Raw genomic sequence first — 20,797 nt, 5'->3', positions numbered from 1 at the left:
GGTTGGGGGAATCTGCCCATGGGCAGGCTGTGCTGGTTATTAGCACTTTCCTTCTGATTTGGAAGAGCCAAAGTGGGTAAGGGGCTTGTCCAGGGTCACACAAAAGCAGTCAAGGACAATGCTGGAGTCTCATGGCCCTGGTTAGAGCCTTGACCCATCAGGCCACTGCTGCTTGGCCTCAGAAGCCAGGATAAATACTGCCATCTCTCCCTACAGCCCCAGCATGGTGCTGTCACCAAATCCTTCACTCTGCATACCCAGTAAACACGCACAGGTACCAGCCAGTCCCAATGACAACTGTGAGCCAGGCTCATGGTCCTTGCCAGCACAGAGCTTGCCAGAACCTCCCAACTTGTCTTTAAAGCCCATCCCTGGCCTCCATAGCCGTTTTCCACATGGTGATATTCTGAGCCCTCAAATCTGATTTTTGTCAATCGCGTGCTCAAAACCCTCCAGTGGCCTCCCTGGGCTCTACAGCCCAAACATGACTCCTGTTTTCTGGCTGCACAACTTGCTGATGGCACCAATCACTGAGGACAGTGAGAAGGCACAGGCCAGGGGAGAGAGGAGGTGGTGAGGCTGCAACAGCCGTCTTGAGGCCACTGGGCGGGGGTCTGGCAAGGCCACACAATGGTGACCCTGTCATTGGAGGGTGGCCTGGCCCCAAGAAGGCTGCACAGAACCAGGAGAGCCAGGACTAGGAAAACCCCAAGGACGAGCTGGCCTCAGACACCATGGAGAAGCAGCAGTAACAACAGTAGCATCTGATAAGAGCCCCACCACTGTGTGTGCAGCAGTCAGACCATCAAACCAGTCCCTTCAAAGATAGGCTCTTGCTGTGCTGCCCAGGCTGGTCTCAAATCTTGGGCTCAAGCTATCTTCCCAATGTAGCCTCCTGAACAATTGGGATTATAGGCATGTGCTACCACTCCCAGCTCAAGCCCTTCTTAATTAAGCAAGTCAAGGTCTTCAGAAAATCTAGGAACCCCTGAAATTGTGCACAAACTCTGCTAGGGAAAGACACCAGGATTTCTGTGTGTCCATCTTCAGCTCTGTCCCCAGTTCCTAGAATATGGCACCCAGGCTCTCTAAAAGTTGCTAAGTGAACAAACGAATGAATGAATGAATGACTAATCTAGATCAAGAGAAGACTGAGGGCAGGGCGGCAGGCAGGCCCCAGGGTCACCTCCACCATCGTCCTCTCGGAAGAACTCCTCGCTGTCATTGGCTGAATGAGACTTCTTCATCTCAGCAATCCGGTTCCGGGGGACCTTCCTCTTTAGGGATGGGGAGAAGAAGGCCGGTCGGTTGTTCCGCTCCGGGGTAGGGGGAGTGCTGAAGGAGGTCACCTGGAACAAAGAGCTAAAGTCACAAGAGCAGCAGGAGCAGCCCACCAGGAGTCCCAAAGCCCACCCATCCCCTTGCTCTAATTTCTCTGACACATGGCTCCCGGAGCAGACCTCAGCTGTGTTCATGGCCCCAAACTAGGAGATGTGTTTCATCTCAGGGACCAGCAAATCATCTGGCCACCAGCACTGCCCACAGAGGAGCCAGGCTGCCACCAGAAACTGTAGGGGTACCCTCCTTCCAGGCCTCACAAGCAGGTGAGGGGTTGTTCAAGCACAAAGTAACAGCAGTGGCTGCCGCTGACCAACACTTATCTACACCAGAGATCACCAGCCCCTCTCCCATCCCATTAGATGGGGCTGGGATTGGCCCCATCTGACAAATGAGGAAGCTAAGAAAGGGACGTGACCTTCACTTGCCTAAGGTCACCCAGCAGGGTGGTGGCAAAACTGGGCATGTAACCTAGCTCTCTGGTCTCCTGAGGCCATGCTCCTCCCCCTGACTTTTCTTGGCTAAAATGTCCCCACCCTTTGTGGCCCGCATCCTTCACGGGAAGCACCATGCTCAGCAGCTCTGTGCCTCGGTTATCCCTTCTCCTCCTTTCCATTGTATCTGGCTCTGTTCACTAAACATCCACACCTGCTTGGGTCTGGGTAGGCACAGCAATTTGGATGGACAAGCACACGACACTGGGCCCTGCCCTCAAGGGGCTCACAGTCTGCTAGGGATAACAGACTCAGGAAGTGACAACTACAGACAGTGTGCTGGCTGCTGAGACAGAGAAAGGGGAGCACAGGATACACGGAGCACAGAGGCAAAGGGAAATCAGGGAAGGCTTCCTGGAGGAGATGCCGCTGGAGCTGGGTCTTGAAGGACGAGTAGGAGTTCGCCAGGTGAAGAAGGGGGGGAAGGGCGTTCCAGGCAGAGGGAACTTGGCCCATCTCCTCCCTCCTCCCCATGCAAACAAGAATCTGCGGAGCAGATGAGCTGGGACCGAGACTTCCAGGCCCCATCGGCCTCCTCATCACGGCTCCGACATCCACCAAAGTCCCGGCGGCTGCAGGGCTCCAGACGGTCCTCCCACAAGCCAGGGAAAGTTTTCAAAAGATAAAAATAAGACACCAGAAACCACAATACACAGAATCTGCATTTCTCATGCACTGGTTACAAATGATCCCTCTGGAAAAGGAGACAAGTAACAGTGAGCACACAGGTGGCAGTCCCCAGGGACTGGCCCTGCCACTAACACTGAATGACCCTAGCAAATCTCTCCCCTCAACCCCAAGGCCTCCCTACTACTAGGAGCCAGAGGCTTTCACACCCTTCGAAGCTACACCTACTGGACAGATGAGAAGATCAAGGCACAGGCAGGTCTAGTATCTAACAGTCACTCAGCAAACACCTTGTGGCTGGACACACCCAAGTTTGTCTTGGGTGTGCCAGCCACACTTGAAAGCACCCAAGTTTGTCTAGCCCAGAGCCCAGTTCACATATGCACAAGGCCTTTCCCACACACGTCCCGTCAGAGTCCCAGGGGGAAATTTAGGATTAGGGGAAGAATTAGGCCCCTTATCCCAGAAATAAGCTCAGAAATATAAACTACCTCATTCCAAAGACAAGAGACCCCCTGCCTAGAATTCTCACCCATCTTCATAAAAAATAGCACTTACTGTTTTTGTTTGGCTCATAAAACACACTGATTGCAGAAGATATTAAAGGAAAAACAGGTACACACATATGAAGAAGAGCAAGACAACTAACATGTGCCCACCTGGAGATGTGCACAGAACTGTGAGCGTAACAAATGCCCTCTCCCTCATCTCAGGCACTGTAGCAGTTATGCACATTAACAGTCCCAAGAGTCAGTTTTCTAAGTAGAGCTATAGCAAATGGTGACTACAATGGTTGCTACTTGGGAACTACTCCTGCGGGCCAGGCCCCACGCAGGCGCTGTGTGCAGAGGCTCTCTAGGGCCTCCTGACTCCTCAGGAAGCAGGTGTTTTCATCCCTCATTTCTGGATGAGAAAACTGAGACTCAGGAAAAGAGATACGTCCAAGGCCACGAGAGCAGCAGAGCAGGATTCCAGCCCGTGGATGTCCCTCCTAGACAGGGCTGGGCAAGGGTGCCTCCAGACCCAGGTGCATTAACTTACCTGTCCTCCTCCAGCTGCCCCTGACCTACACTACTCTGAGCTGTCCCAGAGCAAAACAGCTGCAGGCTAGAGACTTTCCCTGCCTATGCTCCAGGGCCTACAAAACTTGTCCCCCCCTCCTCTGCCCCCGCAAAAGGCTTCCAGGAATAAAGCTGACAACCGACCTCAACCTCTCGCCCCAGGAAAGGGTGGTGGCCTAGAAAGAACAGGGCTCAAAGTCCAGTTCTGTCCCTCAGAGCCCGTGGTCTGAGGTAGCACAGGCCTGGCTCCCAGGTCTGTGAAGCAGGAACACACATGCTCCCCATGGGATGCTGCATGGGGAGGCACCACCACCTCCTGGACAATCCAGCCAGGTGGTCCCAGGGCCCCTACCTGGCCCAGCTACTCTCCTGTCATCATCGACCCCATCTGACTCACTAGGGAAGGGTAGCCACATGCCATGCTCACCAAGTAGGGCCACTGAGGCAGATTCCAGGGCCAGCCTGGGTCCCCAGTCAGTGCCCTCTGCCCACTGCCTGTGTGGCTCCACATGGCTGGTACGGCAGCTCAAGAAGTAGAAAAATCTCTAGACCTGGCACTGTCCTGCTGTGTGAGTGACGTTGGGCAAGGCACAGCCCCTTGGCCTCCTCCCTGGGGTTGGGTGGTGAGACCTACCTCACCAGGCTGTAAGGATGAGGGGGGCGGTGGGAGTGGATCCGAGTCACAGGACGCCCTGCCCACAGCTGCACAGCCCTTACCCGCTCATGCATGGGCGACGCTGGGCTGGAGTCCTCCTCGGTCCCACAGGGGGACGTGTCACCTGTGGACACTCGGCTGACGGCCATCTCAGCATGGCCCTTGCCCTGTGGCCCCTTCATGCGCACAAACTCCATGTTGTTGTATTTGTAGAAGCCAAATGACATCTTCTGGGCCATGCGGGCAGCCACGCTCACCTGCAGGAGATGGTCTGAGGTGAAGTGGGTGGAGGTGGCTCAATGGGGCCTCTCCCTTGGGTGCAAACAGCCAGGGGGACCATCAAGGAGCAATCCCTGAGGGCTGGCCATGAGGGAGAGATTGGAAGCATCGGCCCTCCCACACTGGCAGGGAGCAGGGGGCAGCTGGAATGTATTCCAGCCCCACCTGATGCCTTGCTCACTGCCCCATGACTCTGCCCACAGCCAGGCCCAGCTCCAGGTGGGGACAAGCCAGGCTTACAGACAGCCTTGCTCCAGGTGGCCCCAGCCACAGGAGAGGGTCCTGCCATCTTGCAGCACAGGCAGTCAGTTTCCAGTTTCCAGACTGTTCCCAGAGCCCATCAAGAGCAAGCAAGTGACTCCTAGCAGTGAGAGTGTCACTGTGCCACTAGCTGCCACCTCAAAGAAATGCAGACTGAGGAGGATGTCTCCACTCATGTTTCAGATAAAGGTGGGTGACCCAAGTGAGCTGAGGCAGCCTGTGCAGAAGGGACCTAATGTGGCCATGGGGCACCCAGGAGTCTAGAGGGGCCACCAGTGCCCTGAGGGAGCAGCCACAGTGCAGAAGCAGCCAGGTATGCCCCACAGGAGGAGCAGGCCAGGGAGAGCTCCTGGGGGACGCCCTGCACTCACCCGGTTGTCATACACCTTCTTGAGTGCCTCATAGCGGATGGAGCCCTGGAAGATGACCCCTTGAAACATGTTGGTTTTGTCACTGGCCACCAGTTCCACACAGACCATCTCTCCTTCCCCCACAGTCATGTCGCTGAACACCTGGATGGGTGCACAGAGGAGCAGGGGACAGGACTGTCAGTTCCTGCCACCTGCAGCATGGCCTGGCTCAGCTGCAGGGAGGACTGCTCAGAACCCCATTCTCAGTGGCTCTACTGCCTCCAAACTTGACAAGACAGGAGTGTCCCTACGGGCTGGGTCCTGACAGTGAGTCTGGGACTGGCAGAGATGTGCCCTCACTGGGCGTTGGGGAGGACATCCATCCTCATGCTTCCCTATGCCAAGGAGTAGGATAGTTTGCCAGGACTGCTGACCCACATTCTAGACCTCCTTCACAATGCCCGGGGTGCCTGCATATCCCACTCACCCCATCCTGTCCTGCACTTTGCTCCAGGCTCAGTGGCCCTGACAGGGTGGCCTCCTGCCCAAGAGGATAACACTCAGACTCAGGTGTCATAAGACAGATACAATACCACCCTGTGCTCCTGGAGTAGTATGGGCTGTGAACTCCAAGGTCGCAAAGATAAATCTCAGCTCTGCCATGAGCAAACTACGTGAGCCTGGGAAGGGAATATGACCTCCCGGAGCCTCAGATGCTTCCAGGTACTGTCAAACCCAGCAGAGTACCTGCAAGACAATGTCACCTTCCTCCCAAGTCCCCCCTGGGGTGCTGAGTGCCTCTGCATGCCTCCAAGGACTCGCACCAAGGCCCCAATGTGGGAACAGTCATGCAGGGAGTGAGATGTGGCTGGCTCCCCACCCACGCCTGCCCCCATCTTTCCCTGGCAGGTCATGTTCTGCCTGCCCTGGTCTCCCAACCTTAGAATAAAACCTTGGCCCAGATAATTTCTCTGACACTCTGGATTCTACGTGGTACAGGCAGGTGTGGAGGCATCTGTTACAGCTTAATAGTGACAGTGATGATCCCTCCTGCCAGGCAGCACTTTTGTGAGGTTTACGAGCATTCTCCCTTCAAAGCATCTTTTGATGTTCAACTCTGACAGATAAGGACGATGGTCACTTTACAGAGGAGGAAACTGAGGCCCAGAGAGGAGTGAACTTCACCTGCCCAAATCAAACACTGGGAAAACTGAGAGCCATGTCTATACCTGTCCACACCCTTCCTGGCTCCCAGTGGCCAACGCCTTCTTGAAAGGGTATAAGGCTCAAGGGGAGATATGCAATCTGTCTCCTGACTGGGGCACTAGGGGGAGAAGCAGCCAGCGGCATGCGCTCACCTCCTCGAAGCTGTCGATCATGAAGAAGATGTTGGGGTAGCTGATCTTGGACTCCTCCCCTTTGCTGTCCATGGGGTGCTTACTGGGTGATGCAAATACTTGCTGAAAGAAAGGTGATGGAAAGGCTGAGTGAGGCCCCAACCTGCATGCAGGCCAGAGCTGCTCCAAGGATAGGCCACTGTGGCCACACTGCCCAGAGCCAATCCAAAGCCAGAGAGCTGCCCTGGAGCTGCGGTTTGGGATGGGTTGGTTCTGTGCTCCTCACACAGACACAGGAACCCGAGAACTGGGTAGATTTCTGGAGTCAGAACCCCCACCTCGGGGGCGGGGAAATAAGCAGGAGGACTCGTCGCCCCCCACACAGAGCAACCTGCCCCCAGGGCTCACCTGGGACTTCTTCCTGTGGATGTGGATGTCGCCACTGTCAGTGCGTGTGCACACCGCACAGGTCACCATGTAGTCCAGCTGGAAGACAGCACAGGTCACTGTGCGGGGAGGGGTCTGCTGTCCCTCAGAGCCCATCTGACTGCCCCTCCCTCGCCCCCACCCATACCTTCTGCAGGATGAGGTTCAGGCAAACGCTCTCCTCCCAGTCAATGTCAGGGTCTCCCAGGCCTGGCAGCTTCTTGGAGTCCCGCCGGTACACCTCCACTTCCACCTCAGGTTCAGCCTCAGCCACCTGTGAGGCCCAGGGCAGAAGTGGGCATCCAGGGCATGCTGTGGCCTCTGGTGCTCTTCCTGCTTAGACTGCTGCTCTGGGCAGGCACTAAGATGGACCGGGGCCGGGCACAGTGGCTCACACCTATAATCCCCGGACTTTGGGAGGCCGAGGTGGGTGGATTGCTTGAGCTCATGGGTTCAAGACCAGCCTGAGCCAGAGTGAGACCTCATCTCTACTAAAAATACAAAAAACTGAGGCAAGAGGATTGCTTGAGCCCAAGAGTTTGAGGTTGCTATTAGGTATGATGTCGCCATGGCACTCTACCCAGAGGGACGGCTTAAGACTGTCTCAAAAAAAAAGAGAGAGTGATATCTATTGAGTTCATGGTGGGCAGTAGGGTCTGGGCTAAACATTTTACAAATTATTATTATTATATTTTATTATAGAGCAGAATTTCACTTATAGCCCTCCATAGAGTGCTGTTGAGTTATAGCTCACAGCAACCTCTAACTCCTGGGCTTAGGTGATTCTCTTGCCAAAGCCTCCCAAGTAGCTGGGACTACAGGCACCCGCCACAATGCCCAGATATTTTTTTGTTGCAGTTTGGCCGGGGTTGAGTTTGAACCTACGCTCGGTATATGGGGCTGGCACCCTACTCACTGAGCCACAGGTGCTGCCCATTTTACAAATTATTAATGCTTTTAGTTCTAATAATCACCTTGCAAGGCAGGTGTTCTGAGCTCCACTTTAAGAGATGAGAACTTTACTGAAGATGGCATAGTGAATACAAATCAAAGAGAAAACAGCACCTGTGTGGCCCCCTCCTGGGAGAAGAATTATCAAGGAAAACTCAAAAGCAGGTTTCAATGCAACCTGTCCTGGCTAGGGGCCTTCAGTGGTGGGTCTCAGAGACCCAGGAGGGTCTCAGAGACTTAGGCTCCAAGAGGTGGCTCACCAGCACACCCCAGGGGCCAAGCCAGGGGCCACAGAAGGAGGTGAAGGAGGTTACCCTTGCCTTGGAGGAGAAAGAAATGTCCCGTGGGTGTGGAAGCTGCCGAGTCTGCAATGTCTCCCCAGGCTCCTGAGAGTACTTGTGCCCTGTGCCACAGACTGTCATCCCTCCTGGTCTCGTGTCACTGCTCTGTTTGCGATATTTTCCTCCCATTTCTTATCCCTCTCTGCTCTCATCTTGTTTAGTCTCCTCCAAGAGAATGAAGCTCCCAAAGGGCAGGAAGCATGTGTGCTGTGCACACAGTTGCGCTCAGCAATGAAGGGGAAGTTCACAGACATGATCGCACCCCTATTTTCAGATGAGCACTGTGGGACACTGACAAAAGGACAGGTTTCCATCAGAAATGTTACCCACATGTGCGCCAAAAAACAGGTCCAAGGAAGTGTCCGCCCACAGGAGGAAGTATGGGCAACTGTGCTGAATACTCGGTGGGACATTATGCAGCAGTGAGACCAGGAAGGCTACAACTACCCACGTTAACAGGCATGACTTTCCTATAAGGAACACGGAGAAAGAAGCCAGAAGCCGAGCACGCCCTGAGCAAGCCCAGTGCTCAAGCTACGAGGCCCCAGCAAACCCACCAGGGAAGACTGAGGAGTCGGGACAGAAGCTGCCCTGGGGAAGTGGCGATGCTGGAAGGTCAAGGGGCCTCGGATGTCTGGCCACACTCTGCCTCTTGATCTGGAGGCTGGTGACGCCATGTGCTTGTGCTGGGAGAGACCAGCACGCTGTGGATGCCCTTTGTGCATTTTTCTGTATGTGTGTTAGACTGAAAAAAATCTACCATAAAACAACAAGCATGACTGGGAGCAGAGCTTCCCACTTAGAAGCAGTGTTGACCCAGAGCAGGTCCCTCCCTGTCTCTGAGCTTTACTTTTCTGCGAGCAGGGATGAGGATGCTGAGGGTGTCAATGTGAGTAACAGTGGCACAGAGCAGGCCTGCATTCAGATGGCAGTTCCTCTCATTGCCAAAGACAAAATGGGCTGCCCCAAAATATTAAGTGTTTTATGCAGGGGTGGAGTGAACAGAGAGAGCCCAGAGAATCAGGACATCCCTCCCTAGGACAGGCTGGGCCAGGATCCCTGAGGTGGTCTCTGGAGCCCTGGAGCAGAGTGCAGAGCTCCTAGCACCCTGTGCCTACCCTCACTGCAGCCTCCTGCCCAAACACCCTCCTGCTGAATGCAGGAAGCCCTGGAAGGTTGCTATGGCGACCGGGTAGCAGCGGGAGGAGGCAGGAAGCTGTGGCTTGCTGCTGAGGACTAGCAGTACGCAGGCGCATTAGCAGCAGGGCCCAGGACCCGGCATCTCCCTGCTTGCGCCTCTAGCCTGCCCCCTACAGGTCATACTCTGCACTGCGGCCAGCAAATGCCAAGCTGGGTGACCCCAGGACCCTACCCAGCCCTAAAACACTGTGCTAGCGCGGCACCCTCAGCCCACCCTGGCAGGGCCTACACTGTCCATGGCACCTGCCTCACTGCTCCGCATGTGTTGGTCTTTCCACGTGGAGTGTCCTCAGTCCGCTGCTGCTGCCACCTCTGTCCTACAACTTGCAGATGGCCAGATGTCATCTTTGCAGTCTCCCCTTCCCACCATCACTGTGCTGAGAGTTCTCTCTGTACCACTGGCCATGCTGCTTGTCTGTCTCAACAGATTGGGAAGCTCATGAAGGTCTGAGTCATTTCTGCACTCCCAGCGCTGGGCAGGGGAGTGGGGATATCTGCTCATGGCTCACGGTGGGTGTCCAGTGGAACATTCCAGCACATGAATAGCTGCACTGCCACATGCTCCTGTGGGACTCAGGTCTCCCTCACTGACCTAAATCCCCCCACCCCCATCTTCAGGAGAGTTTGGACCCTACCCAGTTCCTCCTGCTCCAGGTGCCTCCATCCTATGCTCCTTCTTCAGACTCTCCTTTAACTCCCCTTCTGCCCATTCCTCCTTCCCCCACCTGTCCCTTCCCTTCTGCCTGCCCTTCTTGACCAGAGCTGTGACCTCTCCTGGACCTGAAATTCAAAGTACAGTCACAAGTGTCTCAGATGTGCCAGTCCCCATCAGAGCCTCTGGTCTGGAGAAACCAGATGTCTTGGAGAAAAGACCAACATTTTTGCAAAAAAGATTCTCTGCAATCTAAACTGCAGAAGCTGACAGGCCAGAGTGGCTGGGCCCACAGCACTGCTGCCTCCTGGTTATTCACCCTTGACCCGACAGAGGGCCTTAACCTCCTGAACCATGGGCAGGAGCTGGGCTGAGGCTTGAAGAGGCTATGCCCACCATGGAGGTCACAGGCACACAGAGGATCCCTAAACACCAGCCACCTTCCTACAAAGGGCACTCTTTTTTTTTTTTTTTTGTGGAGACAGAGTTTCACTTTATCACCCTCAGTAGAGTGCCGTGGTCTCACAACAGCTCCAGCTCCTGGGCTTAGGCAATTCTATTGCCTCAGCCTCCCAAGTAGCTGGGACTAGACACCCACCACAACACCCAGGTATTTATTTGTTGCAGTTCAGCCAGAGCAGGGTTTGAACTCGCCATCCTTGGTATATGGGGCCGGCACCCTTCTCACTGAGCCACAGGCGCCACCCCAAAGGGCACTCTTGTGATCACACCAACTCCATCCCAGTCTCCCAGGTGTCCACAATGGTAGGCACCCAACCTTACAAAGCACCTGCCCTAAGCACCTTACATAGAAGCAAAGGCCAAAGTCCAGAGAAGAGATGACAAAGTCATACAGCAAATTGAGGGGAGATGAGGCTGGTCTAGAAAGCTGGTATCCCAGTTGCACAGTGAGACTGAGAGAGCCTGGGGGCCAGGGAATGCAGAGCCCTGAGCTGGGCTCCAGAAGGTGCTGGGCTCAGAGATCCCACCACCAACACCCTGCTCTCACAAGTCTATAATCAGGCCACCTCTTTATCCCTCCTATAGCACACCGCTTGGTCTGCCCACCCACCACTGAAATTGTTCTGCTGGAGCCTCCACCCCTCCCTGCTATCAAAGTGGGCCACACCTACTTCTGCAGGTCCTCCCTCCCCTGGGCACCCTCCTCTTTCACTTGGTCACCACCACCTGTAGTCCTGCCTACCTGGGAGGCTGAGGCAAGAGAATAACTTGAGCCTAAGAGTTTGAGGTTGATGTGAGCTAAGATGCCATGGGCCAGTAGAGAGCCCAAGAGTTTGAGGTTGCTGTGAGCTAAGACGCCCACCTCTCCCACCTAAGACTCTCCCACATCTCTGGCTAGTCTTCAGTGTTCTACCTGTCCCCCCAAAGCCAGGCTAGCTCAGGGCTCAGAACCTACATGTGGCAGGCCAGCCTGGCAGGGATATCACAGGGCTTCCTTTGCAGCTACACCAGGCCCCTCTTTGTTCAGGATCAAATATCAGGAACCTGGCAAGGAAAGGGCTCTAAGTACTTGCTGCATGAGCCACAGCTAACAAAGCACAGTTCCAGAGTCACAGGCCACAGGGCACCAGACTTAAACCCAGGACAGCTGCAATTCCAGACCTCGCTCCACAGCCCTCTCACTTTTTTTCTTTTTTCTTTTTTTTGCAGTTTTTGACGGGGGCCAAGTATGAACCCACCACCTCCAGTATATGGGGCCGGTGCCCTACTCCTTTGAGTCACAGGTGCTGCCCTCATTTTTATTTTTAAAGGAAAACAAAAGCATTTCCACGTTTGGCATGTGGGTTGTATAAACATTTTACAAACTACTAAAGCTTATGAAGAACAGAAAAGGAAACATACAAAATTTGCTTTATGGCTCGGTGCCTATAGCTCAACCGGCTAAGGCGCCAGCCACGTACACCTAAGGTGGCGGGTTCGAATCCCCAGCCCGGACCCGCCAAACAACAATGACGGCTGCAACCAAAAAATAGCCGGGCGTTGTGGCGGGCGCCTGTGGTCCCAGCTACTTGGGAGGCGGAAGCAGGAGACTCGCTTGAGCCCAGGAGTTGGAGGTTGCTGTGAGCTGTAATGCCATGGCACTCTACCCAGGGGGACAGCTTGAGGCTCTGTCTCAAAAAAAAAAAAAAAAAATTTGCTTTATTAAGGCCTCCATTCACTTAAATTCAGTGGGTGAAATACCTTAGGTGAATCAATCTCTGAGCCCCAGTTCCCTCACCTGTAGATGGGGGGTAACAACATCCCTGTCGAGATGCTGGGACTTCCAATGAAATCAAGAAGCAAAGAAGCCGGGATCCTGGCTCACGCCTATAATCCCACCACTTGGGAGGCTGAGGTGGGTAGATTGCCTGAGCTTACGAGTTCAAGACGAGTCTGAGCAAGAGCTAGACCCCATGTCTAAAATATAGCCGGGCATTGTGGCAGGCACCTGTAGTCCCAGTTACTTGAAAAGCTAAGGCCAAAGGATCACTTGAGACCAAGAGTTTGAGGTTGCTGTGAGCTAAAACACCATAGTACTCTACTGAGGGTGACCAAGTGAGACTCTTTCTGAAAAAAAAAAAGCAAAGCACCTGGCCCTGTGTCTGCTGCATGGTGACAGTGGAAGGCAACATCTCTATCACCACTACCAACCAGGTCACCAGGCATGGCTAGAGAAGGGTCCTGGGGTCTGGCATCAAACCTTTGCTCTCCCATTTATTTACTAATTAAGAGAAGCTGGCCACGAAAGCTGGCCTCTGAGCCTCAGTTTCCCCAAAGCCACAGTGATGAGAACAATTGCTGCCCTTCAGGGTCATGGTGGAGATGAATGACAATGAGTAAGGCACGCCCAGCATAGCCTACAGACAGCACAGTCCACCTACATGGTTCCCAGAACACCACAAGTGCTTGGTAAATGCTGCTTAGCCCCCACCTGCCCGAGCACTGCAGAAGAGCTTGCCCTGCACTCTGATAGCAGGGGGACACAGGTGAGAGCTGGGGCAGGGGGTCACTCACCTTCCTCCCATCAGTGCTGGTCTCACTGCCAGCATATGCCAGCTTCCGGCGCACATAGAAAAGCATGTCGTCCTGCCGGGGAGCCCATTTCTCCATGAAGTAAGTGGAGAACATCCAAGTCCAGAAGACAATGCGGTCATCCTTGAAGCACCCTGCAGAAGGAGGCCAGAGAGTCAGAAAGGACGGGCCACCTGGCCCCCACTGTGTGACCTTGACTACTGCCTCCCCTCAACCTGCATCTCTGGTCAGAAATCTGACAGGGCCCTTTCTCCCTCAAAGACCCTGGCCCCCACCCAGAAAGCACCCAGAGAGGCTCAAGGACACCTCCCAGGAGACCCAGGTCCTCTACCCAGCAGAGCCCAAGAGCTCAGGCTCCCAGCCCCACTGCCAAGCCCAACTCCAGCCTGCAGATGAATCAGCAGCTTTAGTAGAAAAGGAAAAACCTAACAAGACAGGACGTCACTGGCTGGCTGTCTGGGCTGGGAGCCGGGGAAGGCTCTGGAGGGGGGAGATCCTTTAGGAAGGCACTGCTCTCACCAGCATCCCTCCCCCTCGCCCACTCCCCCACTAGCTGCGGTAATCCCCATGGTGCAGCATCCACTTAAAGCAGCACTGCCCTCCAGCCAGTCACAACTGCAGAGACAAAGGGGAGGTTCACGAGGGGGGAGGGGGGACAGCCACACACCCCACCCTCCTGTGCCATGGAACCCTGACAGCTTTATTCTCATGCGATTCTCACAGGAACGTTTCCTTTTATTACAAATGCTATTTCCCTATGATAAATATTTGTAATCTTTTTCTGCATAAGAAGAAAAAGTCCACAGGCTTTGGTTGGAAAGATCTGGGCTTCCATTCCAGCTCTGGCACTTTCTGTGGTGACCAACAGGCTCCTTCCAGGTAAATGCAGCCCACCTGAGACCATGGGGCACACAGCAGGATTAACAAAAAGGGGGGGTTTCCTCCCTTTCTGGAGAGAGCCAGCACAATTTCAAAACACGCTACCAAGCTCTCTTATCAACTCAAATGTTATACTGTTGCAGCCCTACTGGCCACTTGGCACTGTGACCAGTACTGGTGCTCTGGGGCTAGACCAGCCCCTACATTTCACAACGGGGAACCTGAGGGCTAGCTAGGAGCTGGGACTCGCCCAGGTCACCTGACTCCTATCCCAGGTCCCCTCCTCCTGGAGGCTTGCCACAGGGGAGTCACGTGCCTTTGCTCAGCCTCACACACATCACAATCAAAGACGCAGGAAGAACCTGGGCTCTACACCAGCCCCTGCCCTGCGGTGTGCAGCCCATCCACTCCATACCCTACCTGGCTCCTGAGCACCTGGGCAATGACACGGAGGAAAAGAGGACGAGGCTTCAGCAGCAAGGGGCTAGGCCGGGCAAGCCCGTGGGCCTGGCAGCACCCCTAGACTCACAGACGCCAGTCCTGAACACACCTGCATTGGGTAGTGCCCAACTCATGACTGCAGAGCCCTGTGAACTAAGTGAAGGTGCAGAGGTGTTCCCGGTGAAACCCTGCCTCATCTCCATCCCCAACTGTTTCCCTTGTGGTTCTCCCTTAGAGCCCAACAGAGGCCACAGAGACTAAAACGTCCTCAGACTGCCCACACCAACTGCTTCTTCATCCTATGGAGGTCACAGAAGCAACTGAGGCCGTGACAAGCAGGGATCTTGACTCAAAATCCCACACCTGCTACAGTAAGGCCAATGTGCCACCTCTGGGCTACCCTGCCCCCATCAGGTTAATGAAGTCCCCTGGCCATGGACCCCAGAGCACCAGACAATGACAGTGTTCGTGACAGCAATGATAATGGCAGTGCCATCGGCTGCACTTTGTTAGCAAGCATCTGTCGCCTGTGGCACCCCGGCATAGAGCTGTGTGAACTGTCTCATCACATCCTATGGGAGCCCCATTATCATTGCCCCATTTCACAGAGGACAATGACTCTTCTCAGGAGGCTAAAGGATGCACCCAAGTTCAGAGCTACACACAGACAAAGTCCTCAGATCTGCCACTCCACACAAAGTGACCACACAACACACGCACACTGCTTAGTGGGTGGCTGGCCTGCCTGGAGCGTGGGGCGCAGCAGGGAGGCGGGCTGGGAACCTGGCGGGGAACCTGGCCTCAAGAGCAACATGCTGGGAATGGTGTACAGCACACTGCCACCCTGCTGTCTATTATGCTGCTGGCCTAGCAGGGTCTAAACAAGGGGTCCCCTTCCCTGCTTCACAAAGGGAAACACATCATCCCCACCCTCCAGGAAAGGCCCATCTCTGGGTAACGGCAATAGGCGGCCTATCAGGTCTTACTCCTAATACAAAGGCTCGTCACACACAGGGCTCCTTGGGTCCCCACCCAATAAAAGCCACAGCTGGGGACTGAGGGGAACAGCCACAGGCCATACGCAGTGTGCCAGGCCCAGTGCCAGGGTAGCCTGTACATCTTCCCAGTCACAAAGCACAGCAGCCATGTGACCATGAGAAAACCAGCAGCGCCACCTGCTGCCACCACCCCATCTCAGCCAGCCCATCCCACTCGATGGCACCAACTACAGGCTGCACACCACCTGACAGCCCTCCCTCCACACGGTTACAAGAGCCTTCCTGCCTCTCCCTTAGAACCTTGCCATGGAGCTCCGAATAAAACCCAAAGCTTGTATGAAGCGCTCCAAGCCAGCCTCCCTCACTGCCCTGCCACGCTGGCTGCTGTGCGTGCCCACTGGGGTGCCCACCTCAGCTGTGTGGCTGCCCCTGCTCAGCCTCCAATCTCCTCCCACCTCCTGGGGTCTCTGCAAGAGTGGTTCCTCCCACCCTTGCAGCTTCAGTTTCAATGTCACTCCTCAGAGAGTCTTTCCTGACCCCACGTTCCTCCCCAGGGTCCTCCCTAGCTCTTCAATGTGTTTGCTGCCATCATAACCCGTCACAACCTGGGTTTCCACATCCATCCCAGGAGCAGGGACCCTGTCTTGATCCCCATCAGACCTCAGTGCCCAGATCAGCACCAAGGCATAGTAGGCACTCAGCAAACACAGGCTGAATAAACGGATTATCCCAATTTAAAAGGAAACAAGCTCAGCAAGGTACATGAATTGCTGTGGACCCCAGACCAAGGCAGGGGCCCCACCAGGCCTGCCCACCTAGAGCCCACACTCACCATACAGAGCACAGGGCATGGACTGGCCACTTCCTCCAGCCTCAGGGCCCCTCAAGATCTTCCAAAAAAGCCCCAATTGTCACACAGGGCCAGGACCTACTTGCTTAACTCTCCCCAGCCTCAAAGCCATGACTCCATGGGGGAGAAATGCCGCTGGCTCCAAGGAGGTGGTGGGCCCCTGTGTGCATGGCAGGCCTTGGAGGATGAGGAGAGGGCATCTGGATGGTCAATCCTCACAGCTATCAAGTCCTCAGCCTTCCTTGCCACCTGTTGCCACTGTTGCGAGTCAGGAAACCCAGCATGAACCATCTCTGAGAGAAATAAGGGGTCTAAGGAGTCACCGTAAGCTTCAGAATTCACGCAGATTTGTACTGTCACTAGTGTTACTACTTTTTTTTTTTTGAGACAGAGCCTCAAGCTGTCCCCCTGGGTAGAGTACCGTGGCATTACAGCTCACAGCAACCTCCAACTCCTGGGCTCAAGCGAGTCTCCTGCCTCCGCCTCCCAAGTAGCTGGGACTACAGGCACCCGCCACAACGCCCGGCTATTTTTTTGGTTGCAGCCGTCATTGTTGTTTGGCGGGTCCGGGCTGTGGATTCGAGCCTGCTACCTTTAGGTGTACGTGGCTGACGCCTTAGCCGGTTGAGCTATAGGCGCCGAGCCGGTGTTACTACTTTAGTAGCAGCGTGGCAAACCCAGTCATAAGAAACTCAGTGTCCAGGGAAACACACATGCACACTCCTCAGAGAGCCTTTCCTGACCACGCATGCATGCTCTCACACGTGTACACACATGCACACACATGCATGCACATGCTCCTCCCTCCTACACCAGGCAGAAAGCCCTCCGTGAGAAGGGGCAAAGGCACTCATGGCAGAAAGGACTGCCAGAATATCACGGTGGGAGACCCTGAAGGGACAGATGATGCCTTTGCTCCCACCCAACATTCCACAGCAATAAGAAAAGCCACAAAGGAAACAGCTGAGAGCTGCGCTCTTAAAAACACTCAAACTCCCAATTCCCCTCATTCCCTTGTAAATGAGTGGTTAGGAAAACAAAAAGAAAACCCAAAAAACCCTCCCTTTATGACAAAGAGGGGCATAACCAAAATCAAAAGAAACATGAAAAACTGGCAGAAGGAAACCCACAACGGATGGCTGCTGTCCATGACAGAGAAAGGGTCCACAGCATGGGGAGTTATAAAAAAGGTACATTAAGACCCCAATAAATAAATAGGTAAAATACCAACATAGGCAATATACCGTGTTTCCCCAAAAATAAGACTGTCTTATATTTATTGTTTCTCAAGAAGACACACTAGGGTTTATTTTCAGGGGATATCTTATTTTTATTAAGTATAATACAACAATCTACATTTATTCAAATACAGTTTAGTCACCTTCTTCTGGAAACTGATGGGGGGGGGAGCTGACCTTGTTGGTGGGGCTGGCACTAGTGATGTGTGAACTCCTTTCCCCTAGCTGTTCACACATGCGCAACAGGATGCCTGCGACTGCAGTTACCACATGCCCACACGTGCACCCTGCACCCGCGCAAGTGCCAACGGCTTGGAGAAAGGAGCTGTGGCAGATAAAAGGTATTTCAGTCTTCCTTACTGCTCCCACCGAGACGCAGGATGTGGCTATGCAGATACGCTGCATAGCCACGCCCATCACTAGGTCTCATTATGGGTTAGGGCTTATTATTTAACAAATGCATAGAAATCCTGCTAGGGTTTATTTTGAGGGTAAGTCTTATTTTCGGGGAAACACAGTACCAAAAAGGAAACACAACTGGTTAACAGAATGTGGGAAAATATTAATCTCACTAATAACCAAAAATTTATATTTAGAGACTAAAGCTGCCATATTTTGAGGGAGCAAATTTGGTCTTTAAAAAAATAGCACTTGTGAAAACTCTCAGGGCAGCTCCTGTGGCTCAAGGAGTAGGGTGCCAGCCCCATATACCGGGGGTGGCAGGTTCAAGCCCGGCCTCAGCCAAAACTGAAAAAAAAAAAAGAAGTGAAAACTCTCAGATTCTAATAAATTTGAACACACACTTACCACACCTAGGTAACTACCTGAGAGAAACAAGCATGTGTCCACACAAAGACAGGTATGCAAGTGTTCACAGGAGCTTTATTCTTATTGGCCCCAAATTGGGACCCAGGAGAACGGACACATGAACGGAGGCAGAGCCTTTCCACGGATTAGTACCCAGCAGAGAACAAACTACCTCTCCGCAGGCATCACAGAGGAATCTCAAAGTCATCACGCAAAGCACAGACACTAACTACACCTATATAAATCCCTTGGAAACACTAGGACACTCCAGAAAGATAGGAGTTGCAGAATTTAACAGAACATGCCTTTTTTTTTTTGCAGTTTTGACCAGGGCAGGATTGAACCCGCCACCCCCGGTATATGGGGCCAGCGCCCTATTCCTTGAGCCACGGATGCGCCCAGCCCTTTTTCCTTTTTTTTTTTTTTCACTTAAATAGTTCGATAAAAAGATTATACCACTTTTGGCTCGGCACCTGTAGCTCAGTGAGTAGGGTGCCAGCCACATACACCGAAGGTGGCGGGTTCGAGCCCCGCCCCAGGCCTGCTAGACAACAACTGCAACCAAAAAAAATGGCAGGGTGTCGTGGCAGGTGTCTGTGGTCCCCACTACTTGGGAGGCTGTGGCAAGAGAATAGCTTGAGGCCAAGAGTTTGAGGTTGCTGTGAGCTGTGATGCTACGGCACTCTACCGAGGGTGACATGGTGAGACTGTCTCAAAAAATAGATAAATAAATAAAAGATTACACCACTTTTCCCTGTAAGCGTTATGACTTTTCCTGCCATAAGGCTCATCAAGGGAATGATGATGTTCATCAGGGGAACGGGGACATTCACAGGGAAGGAAGGAGACAAGCCCACATCTAACAGCCAGGAAAACTCGGGACTGGAGTGAGGGTTCTGACTCCTGGAAGCACAGCTCAACATCAGGATCTGCAGTCTCTCGCTCACATGCGCACGCGCACACACAAAGATACACACAGACACACCCCAAGCTGGGTGGCCAATTCCTTCACCCTCTCTGAACCTCTGTGACTCCATCTGGCAGATGGGTCTTCAACTGGCCGTCCTCCAGAATCAAGACTAAGGACCTGGGAGGGAGGCCTATATGAAAGTCCCTTGCCAGCTGGCAGGCCCCAGCCCTGTATAGGAACTCAAAACTGGCAGGCATGTGGGAGAGAGGCCTCCCAGAGCGTGATCTCCAAACCTGTGTCTGCCAGCCTGGAGCAGTGCTCTTCACCTGTGTCACCACTGGTTCTTGTCTCGTTTTGCATAACACCGAATCAGTGACAGTACCAACAGCTTGCCAGCACTGGTTAAAGGAATGAAGAACAGTGATAACAGCTGGCAGACCCTCTGTACTCTACAGTTTATAAAGCCCTTTTACCTGTTACCTCTTTAGATCCACACGGCAACTTTGAGGTGGAGACAACATCAGTTTAGTTTTAAACCTTAGCCTTCACTTTCAAGATAGGTCAACCAAAGCTTAGGGACCAAGTGGCTCAGTGACACCTTAGCCTTTACTTTCTTTTTTTTTTGAGACAGAGCCTCAAGCTATGAGGCTACCGAGTGCCGTGGCATCTCAGCTCACAGCAACCTCCCACCTTGCTTAAGCAAGTCTCCCATCTCTGCCTCTCAAGTAGCTGGGACCACAGGCGCCCGCCACAACGCCCGGCTATTTTTTGGTTACAGCCGTCATTGTTGTTTGGCGGGCCCGGGCTGGATTTGAACCCGTCACCTTAGGTGTATGTGGCTGGCGCCTTAGCCACTGGAGCCACAGGTGCTGAGCCAGCCTTCACTTTCAAGATAGGTCAACCAAAGCTTAGGGACCAAGTGGCTCAGTGACATGGGCAGGAGCTGGGCCTCAAATCCAGGCCTTGAAAATCAGGTCCAGGTACAGACACGGGCAAGCCCAGGAGTATTTTAGCTGCCTCACAACTGAGGAAAATTGCAGACCCAGGAGGGTCACCTGGTGAACAGCTAGCTAGGAAAGCGACCCGGGCTTTGGAACCCCCCCTGCTACACTCACGACCTGGGCAAGGAGGCGGGCAGGCCACCTCTGAGCTCTGAAGTGCCGTCTGGGGACTTCCTGCCAAATCCAGGAAGACAGCTTCATGCTCACCAGGGGTCTGGTGCTGACTTAACACAATTAAATTATTTTCCATGGAGACGATTCTTCAGATGTAAACTGAAAAGTAAGGGACCTGTATATCTCATGAGGGCTTTTCATAGGAACTCAATCCCAACAGGGAGTGGGGGAGCCTTTGTCAGACCAGAGTTCAACAATAAACTTGACTCCTAGCCTTGACCTTTGCCCACCTGTGTAAGGTACTTAATTAACCTCTCAGACCTTCAGTTTCCTCATCAGTAAATGAGAACAGCTACCTCCTACGGTTGCTATGGAAACCAAAAGGGAAGTACTCAGCAGAGCAACCAGCACTTAGGAACACTCTGCAAATGACAGCTGCTACTGTTGTTACTATTAATAACTACTGTTGTTGCTACTAATAACTCAGAATGATTTTCCACTGACCAGACCATGAATTGGATTATTAGGAGGCAGTCCTTTTTTTTTTTTTTTTT

At 53.5% G+C, this 20,797-nt stretch overlaps 1 protein-coding gene across 1 annotated transcript in view; it reads right to left on the bottom strand.

Moving 5' to 3' along the window:
• Positions 1-20,797, bottom strand: part of KIAA0930 (KIAA0930 ortholog) — a 39,676-nt gene that overhangs the window by 2,383 nt on the left and 16,496 nt on the right. Inside the window, exons 2-8 of the mRNA XM_012801270.2 lie at positions 12,988-13,139; positions 6,977-7,102; positions 6,811-6,888; positions 6,424-6,525; positions 5,087-5,227; positions 4,238-4,432; positions 1,187-1,349 (exon numbers count right to left, since the gene is read on the bottom strand). Coding sequence (XP_012656724.1) covers positions 1,187-1,349; positions 4,238-4,432; positions 5,087-5,227; positions 6,424-6,525; positions 6,811-6,888; positions 6,977-7,102; positions 12,988-13,139 — 957 coding nt within the window. The remainder of the gene's footprint in view (positions 1-1,186; positions 1,350-4,237; positions 4,433-5,086; positions 5,228-6,423; positions 6,526-6,810; positions 6,889-6,976; positions 7,103-12,987; positions 13,140-20,797) is intronic.

The sequence above is a fragment of the Otolemur garnettii genome, unplaced genomic scaffold (assembly GCF_000181295.1).
Source record: "Otolemur garnettii isolate 467f Iridium unplaced genomic scaffold, OtoGar3 scaffold00007, whole genome shotgun sequence".
NCBI lineage: Eukaryota > Metazoa > Chordata > Mammalia > Primates > Galagidae > Otolemur > Otolemur garnettii.
Note: the sequence above shows the minus strand (reverse complement) of the source record. Positions and strands in the feature narration are given on the sequence as shown.